This window comes from Dioscorea cayenensis, chromosome 19 (genome assembly GCF_009730915.1).
Source record: "Dioscorea cayenensis subsp. rotundata cultivar TDr96_F1 chromosome 19, TDr96_F1_v2_PseudoChromosome.rev07_lg8_w22 25.fasta, whole genome shotgun sequence".
NCBI classification, from domain to species: Eukaryota; Viridiplantae; Streptophyta; class Magnoliopsida; order Dioscoreales; family Dioscoreaceae; genus Dioscorea; species Dioscorea cayenensis.
In genome coordinates, this window is record NC_052489.1 from 27,653,875 (window position 1) to 27,672,146 (window position 18,272).

The 18,272-nt window shown below is 35.8% G+C and overlaps 4 protein-coding genes across 5 annotated transcripts; 2 read left to right on the forward strand and 2 right to left on the reverse strand.

The window, feature by feature from the left end:
- Window positions 1–21: 21 nt before the first annotated feature.
- Window positions 22–2,252, forward strand: LOC120249515 (14 kDa zinc-binding protein). Its single transcript, XM_039258046.1, has 6 exons — window positions 22–121; window positions 191–277; window positions 483–569; window positions 689–836; window positions 1,827–1,944; window positions 2,033–2,252. Exons 1-6 carry the CDS (start codon window positions 87–89, stop codon window positions 2,098–2,100), a joined length of 543 nt encoding a protein of 180 aa, XP_039113980.1. The 5' UTR covers window positions 22–86; the 3' UTR covers window positions 2,101–2,252.
- A 524-nt stretch (window positions 2,253–2,776) lies between these two features.
- On the reverse strand, window positions 2,777–6,327 carry LOC120283507 (RNA-directed DNA methylation 4-like). Of its 2 annotated transcripts, XM_039290205.1 has the most exons (11): window positions 6,244–6,317; window positions 6,048–6,155; window positions 5,880–5,960; window positions 5,537–5,640; window positions 4,510–4,581; window positions 4,157–4,198; window positions 3,766–3,917; window positions 3,562–3,671; window positions 3,379–3,457; window positions 3,229–3,302; window positions 2,777–3,117 (listed from the first exon to the last, which is right to left on the reverse strand). In XM_039290205.1, exons 2-11 carry the CDS (start codon window positions 6,151–6,153, stop codon window positions 2,954–2,956), a joined length of 984 nt encoding a protein of 327 aa, XP_039146139.1. In that variant the 5' UTR covers window positions 6,154–6,155; window positions 6,244–6,317; the 3' UTR covers window positions 2,777–2,953. The 2 variants fall into 2 exon arrangements, with proteins under 2 accessions (XP_039146139.1, XP_039146138.1); XM_039290204.1 differs by having other exon boundaries at window positions 6,048–6,327.
- Window positions 6,328–6,559: 232 nt separating this feature from the next.
- LOC120283385 (probable arabinosyltransferase ARAD1) lies at window positions 6,560–9,626 on the forward strand. Its single transcript, XM_039290058.1, has 3 exons — window positions 6,560–7,454; window positions 8,097–8,462; window positions 9,133–9,626. Exons 1-3 carry the CDS (start codon window positions 6,594–6,596, stop codon window positions 9,322–9,324), a joined length of 1,419 nt encoding a protein of 472 aa, XP_039145992.1. The 5' UTR covers window positions 6,560–6,593; the 3' UTR covers window positions 9,325–9,626.
- Window positions 9,604–18,245, reverse strand: LOC120283384 (probable gamma-aminobutyrate transaminase 3, mitochondrial). The gene is given in 21 exon segments (XM_039290057.1): window positions 9,604–9,868; window positions 10,029–10,144; window positions 10,245–10,323; window positions 10,442–10,532; window positions 10,786–10,864; window positions 10,971–11,058; window positions 11,138–11,221; window positions 11,300–11,347; window positions 11,843–11,917; window positions 12,002–12,061; window positions 12,063–12,079; window positions 12,156–12,244; window positions 12,422–12,460; window positions 12,524–12,597; window positions 13,314–13,406; window positions 13,834–13,931; window positions 14,394–14,466; window positions 14,925–15,009; window positions 15,146–15,276; window positions 15,738–16,035; window positions 18,122–18,245. Coding segments are annotated over 20 exon segments (1,521 nt in total). The 5' UTR covers window positions 15,765–16,035; window positions 18,122–18,245; the 3' UTR covers window positions 9,604–9,793.
- Between the last annotated feature and the right edge of the window lie 27 nt (window positions 18,246–18,272).

Below are 18,272 nucleotides of genomic sequence, written 5' to 3' on the forward strand. Positions count from 1 at the left end.
TTGTTGTTGTTCCTGCAGTCCAACATAAGCTTACCCGGTTCCGTAGAATAAGAAAGAGATGAGGCTTGCTCTCGCTTCCTCCTCTGATGGCGGCGATGGCGACGGCATCAGTACTTCTTCGGTACTCTCTCTCTCTCTCTCTCTCTCTCTCTGTCGATCTCGATCTCGATCTCTCATTTCTCAAACGCAGGTGTTCTCGCTTTCTGCGTGCTTGCTCGGCTGCCAAACCCTTCCCCAATGCCTTCGTGATTAGTTCTGCTTCTCTTCGTGCGAGAAGGTTCGCTGCTTCTGCACCATTAGGGTTTATATAAAGATGTTGTTGTTTTTTTTTTCTTTACTTTATTTGTTGTTATTCCTATGAAATGGATTTCCTTCAAGATGAAATGAGTATTTTGTCGAAATTATTCCAGTGTTTGAATAATTGCTGTTCTGAAATCTCCATGAAAGTTTTTCTTATTACTTATGGTTCTTCTTCAAGGCAGAGGTATATGTCGCATTTCCGCATCGTTAGATGAAGAGGCTTCTGCTAAAGCAGCGGCTGCCACTGTGGATGCCGGAGGTCTGACCATGTACGATATCCTACTTCCTGAAAGATGACATCTTGTTTGAATTATGCTTTACTGATGTTGTGTTGATCCTAGGAGAGAAGAATGCCTGAAAAAACCTTTTTTTTTTTTTTTTAAACCAGATTTGATAAGATTATATCGAAAGAAATCCCTTCCAGCATTGTATATGAGGATGAGAAAGTGTTAGCTTTCCGTGATATCAACCCACAGGCACCTGTCCATGTTCTTGTCATTCCAAAGCTGAGGGATGGATTGACACAACTTGGGAAGGTATTGTCTTCTGCCTCTTCTGTTTGTTTTTAATTTATTCCCAGTACTTATTCTTGAAAGAAGAGGTTGATATAGGTGAATGCTAATGTTGCTACGCCATCTGATGCAAATTTAAGAATTAGAATTAGGGGGAAAAATATGAACTTGCTTTCCTTGATAGCTGTTCTAGATGGCAGTTGTCTCCACTGCTGGGAAGAAAAAAAAAATTGAAGATGGATTTTTCTTCACTTAGCTTTCACAATGTGTGTTTAAACAGAATGAGAAGGTATATCCTAATGGAAATATCATGATGGAATGAAAATGTAAATTAGGATTTACATTCCTTTGGTTATTGGTGTTAGATCAGCTTGTGCTAGGTTGTATCCCTAACTTGTAGTGGGAGAGGTCCTTTCAAGATGATGATTTCCGTCTTCTTAACTTATGTTCTATTCATAGTTGTGAAGATATATATTGTGATACAGCAACGCCCTCCTGTTGTAATGGTGGGAAGCACAATTGTGTATCTTTTGCGCATTTTTTTTATTAAAAAAGCTATCAAATGTTTTTTTGGCAAGGTATTGTTTGTTGATAAATTAGAGTAACTGGATTGTGAATATTGCTGCCAACCTGAATAAAACCTTCTCACCTTAAAACATGTAATACAACCCAATGTTCCAAAAATTTTGTTAAATACATGCACATTTGATGCCTAAACAGCAGCAATTACTATCTAATGCTAATACAACGTATATTGGTTCTTTTGTCATTGTTGAGTGTAGCTGTTGCTCTTGAACGCATATAATTTTGCATCAAAACAGTCACTGAAAGTATCTATCCTTCTCTTTCAAAGGTTTTCAGTGTCTGGCTTTCCTGATTAAACTTTGCATTCTTATCTCCAATTTATTCTAACTCTACCTGTTAGCTTGTGATCCTTTGACATTCTTGTTGTGGTTCCAAAGGAGTGCCAACATATCTGATTTGATGTACTTACAAATGTTTCCGTCTATTTAGGCTATACCAGGACATGCTGAGATTTTGGGCCATCTCCTTTATGTAGCAAGATTAGTAGCAGAGAAAGAAGGCATATTGGATGGTTTTCGTGTTGTTATCAACAATGGTCCTGGTGCATGTAAGCACATTCGACAAATTCACCTTCTTGAATGCAAATGTAGCGCTTCATCTTCTAATCACTATCCATCATGTCTTACTGTATGTAGGTCAATCTGTTTATCATCTTCATCTGCACGTTCTTGGTGGCCGGCAGATGAAATGGCCTCCGGGTTAATGGGAAAAGTGCAATTGTCTAAGTTCTGAGCTATCGGAGATTAAATGCTTGTAAATGATTTTGTTACTCATATCAGATATGAATGTTTCATTAGGCATAATTGTCATCTTATGGAGGGGTATTGCTGCTGTAGTTGCAATTATTCTTCGAAATCTCAAATTATGAAGATGTGATCATACAGGTAATGATTAATAATAAACCTCAAACTTACGTTGCTAAAGATGCTTGTTATTTGGATGGATGCTGCGTTAACAAAACAAGCCTATCATATATTTTTTTATTTTTTATTTTTACTTCACCATTTGTTTTATCGGCGCATAAAATGCATATATTTTTTATTTTTTTTATTTATATGGGCCACGTCAGACAGGAGGTTATTCTTTTAAATTGGATCTACATAAACAATGAAAATCCAGATGGTACTATTTTGCTTGAAAGATTTGAATTTCAAAATTATATTGTGAAAATTTATGTTTAAAGTATTTTGTTAGGACTAATATAACGGTTTATATTTTTTATTACACCAAGGTCAGTAAAGTGTTAGCTGGTAAATTTGTGTGATATACATGTGTATATCTCAGCAATTATCAGTAACTGCTCAAAAAACATTTTAACCGAATGAATTTACAGCATTATTTCTACGAGTGTACATATATAATCACAAACATCTTGGGGCTACTATAAACGCAAATTACCCTTTTAAAACAATTTAAAAAAATAAAAGAAATATATATTTTTGAAGTAAGAGTGTTGGTTTATCTAAAAATCCAACGCAATTACATCAATATGCACTAGAGACAGACAATTAAAAGCCATCACAATGTAAGTCTGAAGACTTAAAAACTTTCAGTGTTTATTTATATTCCCATTTCCAGTCCTCATCCTCCTCATCAGAATCAATGATCTTTTCATATTGAGAGTCAGTATCTGAGTAGTAGTCCAGTGGGTCTTTGTTTTCATTTTCTTCATCCTGTGATGACACTTCATCAGGGTACTCATTCAGTGGGTTGTCTTCAGCTGCAGTTGGAAGTGGAAATGGAAGAGGAATCAATTTCATCATGCAATGTGGCTAAGTTTCTAATTAGCATAAAAAAAAAAAACAAGTGGACTGTGCAAAGACAAACATACCATTTGAATCATCAGATTCATATTCGCATTCTGGAGGGCCACCATAATACTCATCTTCATCGTCCACTTGAACTCTGAAGAAGCAATGATCTAGATTAATCAATATTGTTTATCAAAGGTGAAGTACAGCAAGGGCAGCTGAATTCTTACAAAGGGTAGCCAGTGAAAGAGTCTTGCTCATTTTCATTGGCTTCGTCATCCATAGCATACAGATCATAGACGTAATTTTCTGCTCAAAAAACTGAATTATGACTCAGGAAATATGATAGAAAACTCATTTGTTACTGATAATCTCTCATTCAAATATTAATGCTGGATCGCAACTTTCTTTACCTTGAACAGAACTGATATCAGATTCAATCTCCTCCGCCGCAGTTGGGAGGAATTCCCTCAGTAAAGGAAGATAGCTATAGAGCATTGCATTATCATCAATAGAAACAGTTCTGAAATCACAATTATCTCAAAGTTGTCACTCCTTGCAATCTCAAGAAGAAGATATGAAAATTGAAATAAAGGTAGAGAAAAGAAACTCATTACTTTGGTTCTGGCAACTTTCCAGGCTTTTCCTCCTCATCAACTCTGACAATGTCATAAAAATGGCAAATTTCTTGCAAGGAATTATCATCACTGTCCTTGCCCTCCCTTCTGCTCTTCCATATTTGCGTAAAACGTGCTCTTCTTGCTAGATACTATACAAATAAGATCACAAGCAGCATATCAGATAATTTATACAGAAACCAAATCTTCACAAGCATTTCTATTTATGCTCTTACAAATATAGACGGAGACATTGACATTGAGAAATGCATCATTCGTCATGTTGAATGTGTATGCATGCCCACTAATAAAGAACACGGTTTGAATGCCTCACCAATGAACAAATCATAAAGAAGGAAAGGAACAATAACAATAAGTAAATCAATAATACCTCATGTTTCTCTCTGGCTTCAAGGAGCAATCGATCTTGCTTCTGCAAAGACAATAGAGAAAATTACAGACTTTTGACAATAACCATCACTATGCCATTGTAGAATGACTGATGACATATTGCCACTAAGCATTCAGAAACAGCCAGTTTGAACATTATTAAAGAGGGGCATGAGGCACAAATGGACAAGAGAATTTTAGAAACAGGCATGGGGCAAATTGACAGTAACGTCTTAAGAGTTCACATTAAAAAACTGATTCCAAAAAAAGCTAAAATGAAGTGTTTCTTCAGAGTATCATAAATGTTGGAAGGTTCTTTCCATGCTAAATCACCAATTAAATAAGTTGTTATACCTTATCTTGTTTGAAGGTATTCCTCCGATCTGCAAGCTTTCTTTCAAATTCCATATTGCTGTTTGAATGAGGCTGTCAGAAAATCTAAGTTAAGCCTTTGGAATATCACAGTGAAGACTTTTTATTAGGCAGATATCATAAGGACACAATAGATCATTCAACAAAGTAATGAAAGAAAAGTTCTGGAAAATAATAAATTATTTATTTGTTTTGGCAAATTGGGGCCATTTAAGCACTTAATTAATTTAATTCAAATGTTTTGTACTTTAATGATTTTTCAAGGCATAGAACCTATCTATCAAGGTAACCAAGCAACGGCAATTTGAACATGCCTGCTCATCTTGTTCGTAGAGTACACTTTGCAAATGATGAGTGGTCTAATTGATTGCTCATTTCCATAAATAACTCAATTGTCATCAAATTGCATCACACATTAATTATAATTTAATTTTTTTGATGGTGCAGACAATGAGCCTTAACAAGGAATATAGCATACTTCCATACGCATTAATGTGGCTTTAGTGTTAAAATGAGGTAACAGGAACCAAATATATGAGAGCATAAACACTTGCATATAGTTTATCAACCAAACCTGTGATATTGCACAAACAATTCAGATTATTGGAAAGAGTAAAATGATAAAAATGCAAAAATTTCCAGGGAGAACGGATTACTTTCTCGTAGGAAATATTGACTACTAGTGAATCAGAAAGTCCAAACAAGCAGCAACCAATAGTCCTAGGAGTAAAAAATGGTACATGGTTTGTTTGTCGAAGTGAAGCTAAAAGAAAACAAATCTAGACAACTCATTCAATTGCCACAGAACCATGTGTTTTACAACTCAAGTTTCCAAACTTCAAAATGTCATAATTCATAAGCAAATTAACAAATTTAAATTAGAAATGCAGGCTCCAAATAACAAAAGAATTTATTTAAAAACAAAAGAACATTGCAACAGGCTTCCTTCCTCGAAGACTAGGGCTTATCATATAATATACATAGACAAGGGAAAGAACAAGAAATTTACCATCCCATCCAGGAAAGCCAGCAGAGCATCTTTAGTACCTTCAAAGCCCCCTAGAGTCTCCACATGCTGAACTAAAACCTTTTTTGTCTTTGATTCCTCTAAGGCTACACTTGAAGATATATGAAAATAAGCTATTGATGGCTAATGCTTTCAACTATAATATAGATATTCACTTTCGTCTGAACCACGAGAAAACCAATTACAGAATTACTAAAAATTCAACCTCTTTGATGACAAATAATAGAAAGACAATGTTATCAATGTCTGTGATTTCCCCAAATAAAATAAAATAAAATAAAATAAAATTTGCAAACATATAATCTTGCATGCCTTGAATCAATACCTTTTCCAGTAGATTCTCCAATGGAGAGGCTCGCAAAGTCCAAAAGGGGCTTCTTAAACGGCCGCTCATTGATCTCAAGCCCTAGAAAACAGCAAGAAACTCAGCAAGAGAAATCACAATACAGTGAGGGAAAAAAAATTAAAAAAATAAAAGACGAAGCAAACTCACATAATGCATCTAGTGGCTCCTGGGACGCCCTGCGCTTAACCCTAACGACGACTGGCTTTCTCTTCATCGTCGCCGATGACGAAGACGGCTCGCCGACCTCCGCCATGGCTTTCAGATGCGGAGGATTAGGATAGGGTTTTGAAAAGTAAATAAATTTTTTAAAAAAAAGTAAATAATTTTTTTTTAAAAAAAAAACCATTTCAAAAAGAGCTCAGATGCGAACTTCTCTTCCAACGGTGGAGTCCAATGATCGAATTTAATCGACCAGTTTATCGCAGACTTCCTCATTGCTCATTTTATGGGGTTCGAATAATGTATATAAAAGATAAGTATTATGACTAACTGGCCGATGTGGGACTTTCTTATTATGTGAACCACAACATCAAAATTAACTTTATCCTATATATATATATATACACAATTAATTAATAGATAAAACATGAAAATTATTATTATTATTATTGAAAAAATAAAAAAATAAATATTGATTTGGAGGTTTGCGTGAGCCACAACGCATCTCCTCCGATCGAGAGAGAAAGCTCGATCATGTCCGAAAGGCACAGCAGCGCTACCACCATCCCCACCTCCAACCCCCGCTCCAAACCCAAGCCCATTCCTTTCAAGCCCCAATCCATGGTCACTGCCATCGCCCACCTCCTCCCTCGCCGCCCTTTCCTCTTCCCCTTCCTCTTCTCTTCCCTTTTCCTCCTCTCCATCCTCGCCCTCCTCCACTCCCCCTCCTCCTCCTCCTCCTCCTCCTCCTCCTACGCTGTGCTTCTTTCTGGTCCTTCTCTTCGCCCCAAGATCTATGTCTATGATCTCCCTTCTCGTTTCACTACCGGTGTTGTCCGCTCCTACCATCTCGCCCGTTCCGCTGCTGGCGGTGATGCGTCCTTGAAGTACCCTGGGCATCAGCACTCCGCCGAGTGGCACCTCTTCACTGATCTCCGCAACGCTGGCCGCCGCTCCGACTCTCCTCTCTCCGTCACTTCCGATCCTAACCTTGCCGACCTCTTCTACGTTCCGTTTTTCTCTTCGCTTAGTCTTATTGTCAATCCCATCCGCCCCGCGAACTCGAATCCTGCGACACCGTCGGATTATAGTGATGAGGAGATGCAGGAGCAGCTGGTGGAGTGGCTGGAAGCGCAGGAGTATTGGAAGAGGAACAATGGGAGGGATCATGTGTTTATTTGCCAGGATCCTAATGCGCTGGCCAAGGTCATCGATCGGGTGAGGAATGGGGTGCTCTTGCTCTCGGATTTTGGGAGGTTGCGTGGTGACCAGGCGTCTCTGGTCAAGGATGTGGTTTTGCCGTATGATCACCGGATTAATTCGTATCAGGGAGACATTGGGATCAAAAAAAGGACCTCATTGTTGTTCTTCATGGGCAACCGCTATCGCAAGGAGGTAAATTTTTTTTTTCTATTTCCATGATTCAGTTTTCTGATCTTTGATGATATTTCTAAGAAAAAATTGCTGTTTTGTGTTTGTAGGATTGAATAAAGGAATACTTGTTTACTGATCTATTGTTCATTCATTGGTGATAAAAATAAAAATAAAAATAAAAATCTTAACCTTTGATCTTATTCTTAACATTTACTAGATGGTTGATGGTTAAGATAATGACTGATGTTCTTCTTAGGTTCATGGTTGCATTCCTGAGTTTATTTTGAATTTAATATCATGCTTCTTCATTTGTGGAGTTGTTCTCTTGCACATCTTTTTTGTATTTTTCCATTGAATACTACTATATTAATTGCTAGAAAATGTCTTAGAAAAAACAAGGAACGTATTTGTCTATTCTCATCTGCTTGGCTTGTAGATTATGGAGCAGTTTAGTCTCTCTTGGAAATGGGAGGACTAGTGGTTACTATTCTATCAGGTTCTGATTGTGGTTGTAGATGATCGATTTATTTCCATGTATAATTTTCTGCACCTTCCACTTGTTCAAGATAATAGCTGTGATCAAGGGTGTTGCAATTCTGAGAGTGTTTCAAATTCTGTGCATGCTTTCATAAGTGATATGGTGGCTTTTCTCTTTTCCTGCAGGGTGGAAAGATTCGTGATACTCTGTTTCAAATACTTGAGGCTGAAAAAGATGTCATAATCAAACATGGAGCACAATCTAGGGAGAGTCGACGCATGGCGACGCAGGGCATGCATTCGTCCAAGTTTTGTCTACATCCAGCTGGAGATACTCCCTCAGCTTGCCGGCTGTTTGATGCAATAGTTAGTTTGTGCATCCCAGTGATAGTGAGTGATTACATTGAGTTGCCATTTGAAGATGTCATAGATTATAAGAAGATTGCGATTTTTGTGGATACTGAATCAGCTACAAAGCCAGCATACTTGACAAAAATGCTCAGGAGAATAAGCACAGAAAGGATTTTGCAATATCAGAGGGAGCTAAAATCGGTGTGTATAAGTCCTCACCTCTCCTTTATATATTTGTCTAATCTGCTAAAGTACTTTTTCTTAGTATCTTTACTCGTGATGATGCTGATGAAATAAAATAAATAATATGGTCTATTGTGTGATAAGATCGCATTTCTGCATAAATCTGTAGAAGAACCAAACCAACTTAATGGCCTTGGGTGACTCTTATATATATGTTAGTTACAATTTGTGATTCTATGTTAAAAGATAATGGTTAATGATAGACAACAATGAAACTTGCGTAACCATTCTGTGAAACCAGGAAAAATAAGCGGCCTTGTTGTGTGGTACATGACATATTCAACATTCTAATTTTATGAAAATAGTTCGACATGCATCATGTTATTTTAAAGACCTCTTTTGACTAATTGCTTGCATCCAGATTACTGTGAATTCAGAGCTTTGTAATGATTAGATGCATATGAGGATTCAAAAAATAGATGGTAGACATGGTGACGAACTTTGATCTGTATAAAGCTTCTTAGCCTTCAGGATTCTTTCTTGGGATGGATGAACAGCTTATGTTGCATCTTTGTTAAATTCCTTATTTGTGCTCTTTTTAGATTATATACCTGTGAAGGTGCCACATCCTGTAATATATCATTTTTATCCTTTAGATTGATTTATCTAAAGCCTTCAACATATTCAGGTCAAACACTATTTTGAATATGAAGATCCAAATGGAACAGTGAATGAGATTTGGCGACAAGTATCCTTGAAAGTTCCTTTGATAAAACTGATGATCAACCGAGACAAGCGTCTTCTTAAGAGAGAAACAGAAGAACCTGACTGTTCATGCATTTGTTCTCGACAAAATGAGACAACCACAAACCAGTGGTAGATAGCTTCAAACCAATTCACTTCTGCCTTGAGTTTTATGATTTTCAAGGTGAAACATCCCCTCATATCCCAATCAAGACATGCTCAAATATCTCAAATGTGAATGCTGATGGCTCATCCATGCTAGTGCATTCCAAGTTAAATTTGCCACTGTAGAGTAACACAGCTATCAGGAGCACAATGCTCTCCATTTTTTCAGACAGGACATGCTTTTCGGCAGCTTGATTCTGTCAGTTGTAATTGTACTATGTGCTCCTTACATGTTATGTTGTTTAAAATATCAATGAAAAGTTTTTTTTTTTTTGCTTTGTTGTATAGAACAACTCTCAATAAATATTAACATTGTTGTAGACATACACAGAGATTGTCACAGCATTAACATTTTCTTGAGAAACAAGAATCTGAAATTCAAGTTCATGGCAGGACAATTCTTTGCCCTTCTTAATTGGGAATGCTCACAGAATAGCTGACTACTTATTCTGGGATTTGAGTTCCTCTACTATCCTTTCCGTGCTCTTTAGGGCTTCACCATAGATGCTTATCAGCTGAAAGATCAAATTATAAAGCCTTACTACTGATGAAACAAAATGATACTAGATGCTGAAAGCAAGATGTAAAGTGTTCAGGCATCTGACTAATGGGAAAAGATACGGATGCGAATACTTTGCACGATTGCCATGAATTTATATAGAAATATCATCTTACTTCATCAATTTCTTTTGGAGACATTATGTACGGAGGCGACATCATAATGTTGTCACCTGCAACTCGGACCAGCATTCCCCGCTTCTCACACTCTGCTCCAAATATCGAACCAACGCCTAAAAAAATGAAACGAAGCAAATGATATTATGAGAGCACCATGTTCAACCCCCAGATCTATTTCAATTTGAAAGTTCCCATGGCATTATCATTTTTTACCCCACTCAGAAGGGAATGGTTGATTTGGTGACTTGTTATCAGTAAATTCAGTACCAAGTATCAACCCAGTGCCGCGTATCTGCATAAAAATAGCATGGTTACAGATTGGATTTCTCAAATTTTTTCATTCTTGCCATAATAATCATTAAGCAAATACAATAGGGGAAAATAAAATTTGGGACTCATACTATTGGTACCTCGCCAATAATGGGACTTTGGGAGAAGCTTTTGATGCCTTGCTGAAACCTTGGAGATATTGCTTGAATCATCTCAACAATATTTCTTTCCCTGAAATCATGATAAGCAAATGATCAGGAATTAAAATTCCATCAAGACATTTGCAACCAACCATCCATATTCTACTCATATTCTTGATGCATAACAAAGTCCATCGACAAACATTTTAACAACTAACCACTGAATGTTTGCAAGTCAATGAAGAGTATTCTACTAATTTTAAACTCAATCCATTGTTTCTATATGAAAGAAATGAGAAGATCTAAGAACCAAAAGCAAAATGATAAGGGAAAAGTGAATTCACTTATAAATTTTAAGCGTTTCCAAAGCAACAGCGCAAGGCACTGGATGCCCAGAATATGTGAATCCATGAGAGAATGACCCTGAATCCATAGTGTCGAACAAGTGGATTACATTAGCAATCACCATTCAGAAAACAACTGATTGGTGATTAGAAATTATAAGACAACACATGTTGTGCAAGCTCACCCAGTTTGTTACTTTGAGAATGTATTACTTCTGAAATCTCAGGGCTGACCATAATTGCACCAATTGGCATGTATCCCGATGAAAGAGCCTAAAGATACAGCAAAAGCAAAACAGAAAGTTATTTCAAAGACCAACATTTGATTATTATAGATCCTTCATCAAACAACCTTTGCTATCGTCACAAGGTCAGGCTGGATATCGTATTTGTCGCATCCAAACATCGTCCCTAACCTCCCAAAGGCAGTAATCACCTTGAATAAACAAGGTGACTGTCAGTCCAGGAGCTGAAGGTTTCACGTTTGGCATATACTGGGAGAAGTTATACATACCTCATCAGCAATGAATAGAATATCATACTTCCTAAGAACAGCTTGAATCTGCACGTTCAAAGATAAAGCGATCATGGTTTAATTAAAGAGGAAAACCAAATTACGTTGCTAAGGGAAATATATATGTCCTGAAGATGTCTGTAGACGAGTACAAGATAATTGGAAAGGAAGTTCACAATAAAGGAAAACCAAAGGACACAAACTTGTCAATGATGCTAATTTTCATTGGTGACTAATTACAATGTCAAAATGGTTTGGGATGTTCAGGAAGGAATTCCTTATTCCTCGAGGAAGAAGCCTTCATCCTAATCGAATTGAATACTGCCACTATTGACAAATAATTTATGCTGAACAGAGTTGCATTGTAAAAACAAGCAGCAGCCATTGAAACTTTGAATACTGTTGTCTTCATTTTCAGTAAAACCTTCTGGAATATATACATAGGACCATAAAGAAAACACTCAAAAACTATGAGAAATCATCCAAATTAAACTAGTTTATATATATATATATATATAAACATTAGAGGACACAGAAGTTAACCTTCTCAAAGTAGGTCTTTGGGGGAAGGATAACACCTCCAGCACCAATGACAGGTTCAGCGATGAAAGCTGCAATCTATCAATACAAAGCATTTAAATGCTAGATCAGCAGTTTATTGATTCATGGCATGTTATGGAATAAATACAAAAGGTAGCATACCGTGTCAGGGCCTTCCCTGAGAATAAGGTTCTCCAAGTTATTAGCTAACCTGGTTGAGAAACTCCTCTTCCGTCTCACCTGATGTTTTCATAAAATATTATGAACATGGATCTGTGATATCAAAAAGGGGAAGAAGTATGATTCAAGTGACTACCGGGCAATTGAAAACGCCAGTAGTGAGGGCAATCAGTGTGCAATACAAATGGTGCTGGTAGATCAAACTTCTGGTGCAGAGCTGGAAGACTGTGAAAGACAGATGCCATATAAAGAAAATAAACAGCAATCTATTGCAAAAATGAATTAAGATACTAGCAGGAAAAAGATTCATAAGCTACAAAGCTGTTTAATATCAAAAACAAGACTTTAAAAAATATGATTCTGCAGTGAAAATTTTAAATTTAACTACAGAAAATACTTTACCCAGAAAGACTAGCTGCTATAAGAGTTGATCCATGATACCTGCCAAAATGTACACAAATTTATCAGTTATACAAGAAAAAACAACATGGCTTTAATACTTACGATTTTGTTCGCGCTATGATCTTCTTCTTATTTGGCCTGCCCAAAGCATTGTTATAATACCATACCAATTTCACCTACAGGGGGAAAACTCGTAATCAATATATAACAATAAAACTAAACTTCAAGGAAACAGGTATTATATTCCATAACCAGCCAATCTAGCACTATGTTGATAATTAATTGTCTCCAAAAACAATGCTTATGGGAAGATTGTCAAGCATAAAAGAAAATCATTGAGAAAAAGTACATTAAACATCGAGACATCATTAAAACTATATCCAGAACACATCTTGGAGTAAATATTGAGCAGAACAAGCATAAAAAATAATGCACCAAACACAGACAAATTTTTGCAGGTATGGTTAGCATATAAACAAATGGATTTCATAGAAGAATTTTAGGGAAACAACTCCTAAAGCTTCTGTTCATCCAACCATGTATCCATTTCTTACACTTCTACTCAACTTACCAATAGTCCACCACTTTGATAGTGCATTCTAAGCTCTTCTATCATTTTTCCCACCACATAAACTCAATCATTCAGCCTGTATTCTAATTTTTGCAACTTATGTATGCTATTGTCACAGATATCACCTACCTATCAATACATAGCTCCCTTATTAGTTTCCAACATATCCAACTGAGAGTGGGTGGGTCAGCACAAGGAATAGTAATTTATCTCATTTTCAGCCCTCAAAATGACTGCAACTATTTCAAGAATGATGTTACAAAATTCATGTTTTTAACTGATGATAAAGCAAAAACACATATAGATACTTCAGAAACAAACCTGGGAATCATTAGCATCAGAACCACCATTGGTAAAAAAGACCTTTCCCATCTTTCTTGCAGTGAACATGCTAAGAATTTCCTTCGCAAGGTCCTGTGTGTACAGCAGTCATTTTCTCTCAATGTTTTAAGGGCTTCTCATTTAGACAATATGATGCCATTGCACCAACAGGATCAGCAAATAAAAGAACATTGGAGAAAGAAAATAAATAGCTGAAACAGAAATCAGTTCATAACAGAGGGTAATCAATTAGTTATGCAACTTATGAATTAGTTTTGATTTCATATAGAAATCTAGCAATGTATAAAAATCTAGCAATCGCCAGTACTTTTTTTGTGAATATTACATGGAGAAGCAACTTTGTTTTTCGGGCACTAGAAATGCCCCAAACCTCAACCTCTCATCTGGAGAGGGAGTGTTTTACCAACTCTTTACTCTGTAGCAGTACTTTGAAGTTAAAAAAACAGAGCCTAAACATGTCAAGAAAACAGAGAAACTGAAATAAAAAAACTATTAATACCAAGGAGGGCTTAGTGGTACGATTCCAAAAGGAGTGGTAAAATGGCAACTTATTCAATTGCTTGGTTGCAGCTTCCACAAGTCGAGGTTCATTTCCACCTGCAGAAATTGCAAGGGAGCATAAGGGCATTAAGTAAAGTATTGAAGCTACTAAAACTTTTGCTAGTACATATCTATGAGGACAAGTTTTCTAGCTTGATTACTAAATGATAAATAAAGTTCAATTGGCGAAGGAGAAAAGTTGTCTCTGTCTATGAGATAATATTGAGGAGTGAGGACAATAACATTAGACAGAAGAAAAGTAAAATACGAACTCAAGTCAGATAAGCTCCTTTGGTCCTTTATTAAGAAGGTAAGAAAAGCTTTAGCATTAAAAGCAAGTAACAACAACCACCACCACCCTTATGCCAAATGAAGATGATAACCTTCCCACATAGGCCAATTAATAAAGAGATGCCAACGTTACCTATTCAATAACATAGAAAGGGAAAAAAATGGTCTACAGTAAGAGAAACTTTAAAATTCTATTGTTATCTACTTTAAGGGTAACTTTTTCAGTACCTAAAGCTGTGCACCATAAACCAGCAAGAGCATCAAGATATTTCTTCCCATTGACGTCATAAACATATGAGCCCTGCACAAGTTACCAAACCACTATGAAAAATATATAAGATAAAATCCACAAGACAATGCAGTACCATATGGAGGCCTAGAGTTGGATAACCTTGTTAGTCAACTAAATCTACAACAAAGTAGCCTCAAGATCAGGTAGTAAGCAAGGTCTACAAGAGAATGATCTATGCAATTAATTGAGATTTCCAGAAAAATTTTTCAACAATTTGATTTTGCTTTCTATCAGCAGGACGCAGTTCTATCGAACATCATAACACAGATGGTCAGAGAAACATCAGAAAATATATACAAATCCCACATCCTAATCATATTGTTCAGGCATAATTTCAACCAAAATAGTAGGACCCTTAAAAAGAAGACAATAAAAAAACAAAGGTTCTCAATCTTGATTAATAAAAAAAAACTTAATTAGAAGTTCAAAACATGACACAATGATTAATTAACTGTAAATGTTATTACCTCTGATCTCTCAATGACAAGAGGATGGGATTCAGTGCTCTGCCATCCAGCTGTGAATGGTGCCAACATGCCATGGCCCTTGTACCTATGGAAATCAAGTGGTGACTCCATAACCATTCAAGGAAAAAAAATTGCAAGTGGCCATGTTTTGATATAACCACAGAATAATCACCCATCAAGCAACTGAACTGCTCAACTGAACAAGTGCCAAAATCCCATACCCTTTCTCTTCTCTTGATTCGTTTTGCAAGGATGACACTGAACTGCTCAACTGGTAAAATGAAGTGTAACACCAAGGAGAACAAACCTGACAATTCCCAGAAGCAGTTGCATGCCTTGAGAACAAGCCAGCCTGTGATAAAATCGTCAACAATACTAAGCAATCACATACAAAAAAGAGGTACAAAAGCAACTATTCACATACCATTTAAATGATAAGATGACCAGAAACCTGACAGATCTTAGGAAGTATGACATGAGATGCACGGACATCAAACTAAACAAATACAAGAAAGATACAAGTTCTGAGAGGGATCAACTCCGTCCGAGAAGTGGGTTGACACAAGAAAGATTAAAGTTTGAATGACAAAATAATCATTCGATGTTACCAATCCAAACTTGATACTGTAAAATTTCACACGTTTGTTTATAGAATTTGCACAGAAAATGAAGAAACCCCAGAAAGACCCAGATTGGACAGTCCTACACATTCATCAAATAATCTATATTATCTGTATGTATATATATATATATATATATATAAAAAAACGTAGAACTTCAGAGCATGATAAGAAGAGCGGACTGAGCAGGGACCTTAGATCGAAGTAGACGATAAGCCATCTTCTTCCGCTGAGAAGGAGAGCAACAAAGCAGGAGTGGGGCAAGTGAGAAACGATTCTACTAGTTTGGAGGCACTTCTTTGTTGGGGGATGAGTCAGTGCATCGTAATCAAGCACAAGCCACTATGTCCAAGTCATATATTAATCAAATGTAACACCATGCCCTTCCATTATTGCCTTGAAATAGTCATAGCCAAGCCGTGAAGGTGGGATTAAGGAGTCTCTGCCCACCCTCACGCTCCCTTGGATTATGAACAGTCTACCTTGGTTTTCTACAATTTTTTTTTCCAGTAAATAAACACAAGATTAGAATTCATATGAAAACAAATCTTTTCTTGGAAAGCTGATGGAATCACATGCTTACCTACTTCTTGTTAAAAAGTAACACTATCTATACCCTTTACATTTGCCAAATAGATTTTTCAAATAAATTTACTTAAACTAATTGACGCAGATGATATAATTCACCTATAATATTTTAAAAAAAAGCAGTTGACATAACAAGAAAAAAGTTTTTCCTTTTCAGAAAATTCTCCAAAACCCTAATAAAATAAAAACAAAGAGAAAACATCTTCTTTCTCTGAAATATTTCAATTTGATGACAAGACTAATTTCCTGAAAACTCACTAAAATCTAACACCACCACAGAGTATAACAAGAAAAAAGTTTTTCCTTTTCAGAAAATTCTCCAAAACCCTAATAAAATAAAAACAAAGAGAAAACATCAATGATTTAAAAACCGGACCGGACCGGCCGGTTCAACCGGTTCAATCGGGAACCGGTCGGTAAACCGGTCCGGTTAGTAATATATACTACAAAAGAACCGGACCGGCCGGTTCAACCGGTTCAACCGGTGAACCGGTGAACCGGTTGGACCGGACCGGTTAATTTATTGATTTAATTAATTTATTTAATTAATTTATTTTATAATTAAAAATTTATATCAAGTTAATAAACTAATTAACTCCGTCCAAATTTTAAAAAGACAAAAAAGTCAAAAAAATAAAAAACAAAATGCATAAAAAATATCAATATATTATAATTTATTATTATTAATTTATTATGATTAATTTATAATTTTACACTAATCAATAATTAAACTCATTAAAGTTAAAGTGTTAAACCAAATATTTGAACGGTTTGGTTTTAATTTTTTAATCATTATTGTTGTTGTATACTTGTAGACTTATATTTTATTTAATTCTTTATTTTTCAATATTTGTTGTATAGTTGTATTTTTGTATATTTGTATTTTGAAAATTTTAATTTTATGTAAAGTTAAAATTTTATGACCTTATAAAGGTAATTTAAATTTGCAATATGTAATTTTGTATTTTTTTATTATTTTTTCTTTATTTTTGAAATTATTTTTTACTTATTTTTAATGTTTTTTAAATTTTTAAATATTTATTTATTTGAAAAAATTAAATCCGGTTGAACCGGCCGGTTCAACCGGTTCAACCGGTTGGACCGGAACCGGTTGCTTAACCGGTTCGACAACCGGTCCGGTTATTAAAACATTGGAAAACATCTTCTTTCTCTGAAATATTTCAATTTGATGACAAGACTAATTTCCTGAAAACTCACTAAAATCTAACACCACCACAGAGTTGACACTCCATTCTCTTCCTTCATCATCTTCCAATTCTAATGACTGTATAAATGGTACGGAATAAACCAAAACAAAAATTCCAAGAAACATACCCAAACGCTCACTGAAAATCAAACAGAAAATGCTCTCTCTCTCTCTCTCTCTCTCTAAACCAGATGATAACACTCTCTTCAAATCTCTAAACCAGATGATAACACTCATAAAAGCAAATCAACCTCTCATATAACTTAAAATCAAACAAGAACCAAACAAAACCCTAAAAAAATTGGAAATCAAACACAAAATTCCTTTTCTATAAAATCTTTAAACCTGACGACGGTACTCAGAATAAAACCAACGATTTTTTCCCAAAAAAAAAAACTCCTAAAACCCCACAGAAAATCACACAGAAAAATGCTTTCTTTTTCCCTTAAAATCTTTTATCCAGATGATAACCCTCATAAACTAAATCAAACCCTGATAAAACTCAAAACCAAACAGGAATTCCTTACTGAATCTTAAAATTGTTTCAAACTGACGATAAGACAGAAAGAACGAAACAAATGCGAAAGACCAAAAGATTTTTGAGAAAAAAATCAAACAGACAATTACTTCTTGCAATCTGAATCTAAGACTCTCCATAATGAAGAGAGCAAAGAAAACCTATATTTGTTCAGAAAACACAGTAAAACCCCATATAGAACAAAACTCAAAACCTAAAACCAACAAAAAGCCTTTTCCTTCAAATTTCCCAACCTTAAACTCACCAGAAGAACTGCTGGCTCATCTACATGAAGATTCCGCACCTCACCACCGGTAGCCAAACAATGAAGAAGATGAGAAAGAGAGAGAGAGAGAGAGAGGAGCGCGCAAAGGAGTCGAAGTTTTTAAAAAAAACAAAAACAAAACAAACAAGAA

What these genes read in the sequence shown, in the direction of transcription:
- LOC120249515 (XM_039258046.1), top strand. Translation starts at nt 87, where the DNA reads ATGGCGGCGATGGCGACGGCATCAGTACTTCTTCG. An exon ending in GCTTCTCTTCGTGCGAGAAG is followed by an intron (nt 278 to 482) that starts GTTCGCTGCTTC and finishes TCTTCAAGGCAG; the next exon opens with AGGTATATGTCGCATTTCCG. An exon ending in GATGCCGGAGGTCTGACCAT is followed by an intron (nt 570 to 688) that starts GTACGATATCCT and finishes TTTTTAAACCAG; the next exon opens with ATTTGATAAGATTATATCGA.
- LOC120283385 (XM_039290058.1), top strand. Translation starts at nt 6,594, where the DNA reads ATGTCCGAAAGGCACAGCAGCGCTACCACCATCCCCACCTCCAACCCC. An exon ending in GCAACCGCTATCGCAAGGAG is followed by an intron (nt 7,455 to 8,096) that starts GTAAATTTTTTT and finishes CTTTTCCTGCAG; the next exon opens with GGTGGAAAGATTCGTGATAC. An exon ending in ATCAGAGGGAGCTAAAATCG is followed by an intron (nt 8,463 to 9,132) that starts GTGTGTATAAGT and finishes CAACATATTCAG; the next exon opens with GTCAAACACTATTTTGAATA.
- LOC120283507 (XM_039290204.1), bottom strand. Translation starts at nt 6,246, where the DNA reads ATGGTTTTTTTTTTAAAAAAAAATTATTTACTTTTTTTTAAAAAATTT. An exon ending in TGGAGAATCTACTGGAAAAG is followed by an intron (nt 5,641 to 5,879) that starts GTATTGATTCAA and finishes CTTCAAGTGTAG; the next exon opens with CCTTAGAGGAATCAAAGACA. An exon ending in TCTTTCACTGGCTACCCTTT is followed by an intron (nt 3,303 to 3,378) that starts GTAAGAATTCAG and finishes TTGCTTCTTCAG; the next exon opens with AGTTCAAGTGGACGATGAAG.